We start from the raw sequence: 3229 nt of genomic DNA, 5'->3' as shown, positions 1-3229 counted from the left end.
AAAATGACTAGAAAAACTAATAGATTTAATAAAACTAGAAAAATAGATGAACTTAATAATAAAAAATTACGCGAGGAAGAACATAGGAGAAAGATGAGAATAAATCGTAAAAATCTTAGAGACTTCCCAACAAATAGTTCAAACTTTCCTGATAGGACTCGAACGAAAATAAATCGAGATATTCCCGACTTTCAGTTAGGTGGTGGTTGTGATAGAGAACAACTTAGACGTGCATTAAATTCTTAATGTATTTATTTATCGTCTTTATTCGGAAACCTAGGAACTCTTTATGTTCAATGATACACTGGAACGTATCAAGATCAACTGTTGAACGCCCATCTAATTTTTTTACTATTCGTAACCCCACGCGTTCCTCCTTACTTGGTAGCTTTACACGTATTGTTTTAGCATAGATTTTTTGTTTAATATTGTCTTTCAGTTTTTTTCGAATATCCTTTTGTACTCTTGCACATGTCATTATATTTTCCATCTGACCAGCTGTGAACTTTTTAACAGGGAAAAAAATCCGAAGGGTTTGATCTAGTTTGACGTTGTTTCGCTTCGATTTCATGTTTTTCTGCCTCTGCAATGAGTTTTTGCAAAGCTTTTCCGCGGTTTTCAACACTTTCGTTTTTTATTATCTAACTGTTGTAGACGGTGAACTTGTTTTTTCAATTCGTGGTTATTATGTCTTTCATCTATATTAGACTCCAGCAGAAGCTGTTGATATGTAGCAAAAAGTTTGATCTTCAAATTATTTTTATGAGAACAGTTTTCTATAGATTTAATTTCGTTAGCGATATTTATTAATTCGTTAGCATAATAAGCACATGCCTGACTCATATTATTCAAATGCTCTGGAGTATAATTACAAACACCTTCGACAATGTCTAAACATTTTTCAACACCTCCTAGGATACTGATGGCCTGCTTTAGTCCTACATCTCTAAAATCTTCTTCAGTTATAGTTATAGTTCCAGTTTCACTACCCCTAACTGATTTTCCCACACCACTAAATGGTTTCTTTTTCTTTCTTATATGATCACTTGTTGTTTGAATATCATTCAACGTTCTTGTGTTACTCATTTATATAGCAAACCATACTATAAAAATAAAAATAATAAATTTTTTTGCTAAAGTCAACAGACAGGTGTTGAACTAATTTCCGACTTAAAGCTAGGTAAATATAATGGTGCTAAAAGATTTATTTTATTGGAGTTTCTTTCAATATTCGAAAGTTTATGTTCACCAGGCAATCTTTAGCTTAACTTCTGCATGAAGTTGAGGGGATGGCTTGTTCTTATTTGAACAGTATTTACTAACATCCATCTCTTTTGCTAACTCTTTTAATCCATCGTATAAAGTTGATCTAGTAAAGTTATGTTGCAAAACCCATTTTCTCTTGTTAATTCTGAGAGGAGACTTGTCTTGGTCACTTATATACATTCTAGCCAGTACAACCTTTTGAGACATTTAAATAGTGTGAAAAAATAAGTAAAAGAGTATGTAAAAAACCATAAAAATATGTAAGATTGTGTTGGTATAGAAAAAATAAGTGTAAGATTATGTAACAAACTGTATAAATATGTAAGCTTGTGTTGGTATATGTAAGATTGTAAAACACTAAATCAAATCTACTACTGAATTCTACAATCCAATATTCAAGTAAATTACTCCCAAGTCTTTCTTTTTAATCTTTTTCTGTTTCACTAGTTCATCTAGAATGGCATTGATCTTATTATATTCCCCATTGTTACCAGCCTGAAATGAAGCAATGGATAGTCTCAAGGAGTCGATTAGAGAATTAGTATTCGATGGAATGAATGAAATAGAACTGCCTGATGTTGTTGTAGAAGTCTTTGCAACAAAATAGTTAGCTTTTATAAACGCCCACTTGTCACTTGAATCGGAATTATACCTTTTGCTACTTTTATCAAACCCCTGATACAAACCATTAGAGCATAATAATATTGTCTGGTAATTTTTTGTATCTTCTGCGTCAATCTTCTTCAAGTTGGGGGACTTTTTAGTTAAGAGCTCCATTAATCCTTCAGTTGCAGTGTACTCATCATTGTTAATCTTGATCATGTTCTGGGTAAACGTAATATCTTTGTTACCGATAGTATACTTTTTTTCATCTTTGTCAAACTTAACAGAATAGCCAGCATTACTTCTATCGGAATTGTCTTGAAGATAACTAACGATTAGACTACTAACTACAAGAGGGGAAGATGAACTAGGCAAAATTTCTTTCGGTAAATGCACTGATGGTTGTTTAATAAGACTTTTGTTTTATTGCTGGTGTACCTATTGAAGGTTGAGAAAGAGGTTTGAAGTTATTCAGAGTTTCAACTATTTTGTTTTTCTCATCAATTATTTCTTCTTGAAGCTTTTTATTTGATTCTAGAATTGGTTTAAACACATCTATCCTATGATCTTCTATATGTTCCAAGTCTGAACGCTCTTGTAGGTTTTTGACTTTGTGCTCTTTTCGGTTTTTTAAATAGCTCTGAACTATGTCGTTTCTCTTTTTAGGGTCATAAATTTCGAGAATCGAGTGCATTTATTAGTTAAAAAGTATATTAAAATAATCGTGAGTATTTTTAGCTAATAAATGGAAGTAGAAGATTACAGTAAACTAACCAGGGATCAACTACGAGCTGTTCTACGTTCTAAGAAATCAATTAGCAACGAAGATATCAAAACTATGAAAAAAGAAGATATCCTAAAAGAACTTAAGAAATTATCTGACCAACAAAATCAAGAAAACCAAGATGCTATCAATAGGGAATCGAATTATCAACTGAGAAAATTGTTTCCGTTTGATAAAACTGTTTTTAGTGAATACAAAGAAGTTGGCGATGTTTTGAGGGATACCATCCACACAGGAAATTCTAATAATATTCAGTCATTTCTAGATAAAAAAGAAAGTGACGTCTTTAAAGACATTTATAAGGATAGTAGTGTAAAAATATATTTCTCTTTATCATGTGAAATGAAAAAAGAAGGAACAGAGGAAGCTCGTTTAGATCATTTGACTACGACTAGTAAGGCATTACATAAAGGAGAGAACAGGAAATCGTTTTACGAAACAGTGAAATTAGATTTGATAAATAGACTTCAACAACATCAAGGTAGAGGATCTGGATTCAGACTAAATAGAATCATAGGGTTAAGAATGTATCAGACAAGAATCAGATCATTATCAGGATCAAAGTATATAGAACTA

General features: G+C 31.7%; 2 protein-coding genes across 2 annotated transcripts in view; one reads left to right on the top strand and one right to left on the bottom strand.

Moving 5' to 3' along the window:
- Positions 1-618: 618 nt before the first annotated feature.
- On the bottom strand, positions 619-1086 carry CBG23645 (the record flags this gene model as incomplete). The annotated part of the gene is made up of 1 exon (XM_002647805.1): positions 619-1086. The coding sequence occupies one exon, from the start codon at positions 1084-1086 to the stop codon at positions 619-621; it is 468 nt and encodes a 155-aa protein (XP_002647851.1).
- Positions 1087-2614: 1528 nt separating this feature from the next.
- CBG23644 overlaps positions 2615-3229 on the top strand; it is a gene marked incomplete at both ends in the record, with an annotated part of 4273 nt that continues 3658 nt past the window's right edge. Inside the window, one exon of the mRNA XM_045240930.1 lies at positions 2615-2863. Coding sequence (XP_045091128.1) covers positions 2615-2863 — 249 coding nt within the window. The remainder of the gene's footprint in view (positions 2864-3229) is intronic.

Source organism: Caenorhabditis briggsae (assembly GCF_000004555.2).
Source record: "Caenorhabditis briggsae AF16 supercontig from assembly CB4, cb25.NA_018, whole genome shotgun sequence".
In the NCBI taxonomy this organism is placed as follows: domain Eukaryota; kingdom Metazoa; phylum Nematoda; class Chromadorea; order Rhabditida; family Rhabditidae; genus Caenorhabditis; species Caenorhabditis briggsae.
Note: the sequence above shows the minus strand (reverse complement) of the source record. Positions and strands in the feature narration are given on the sequence as shown.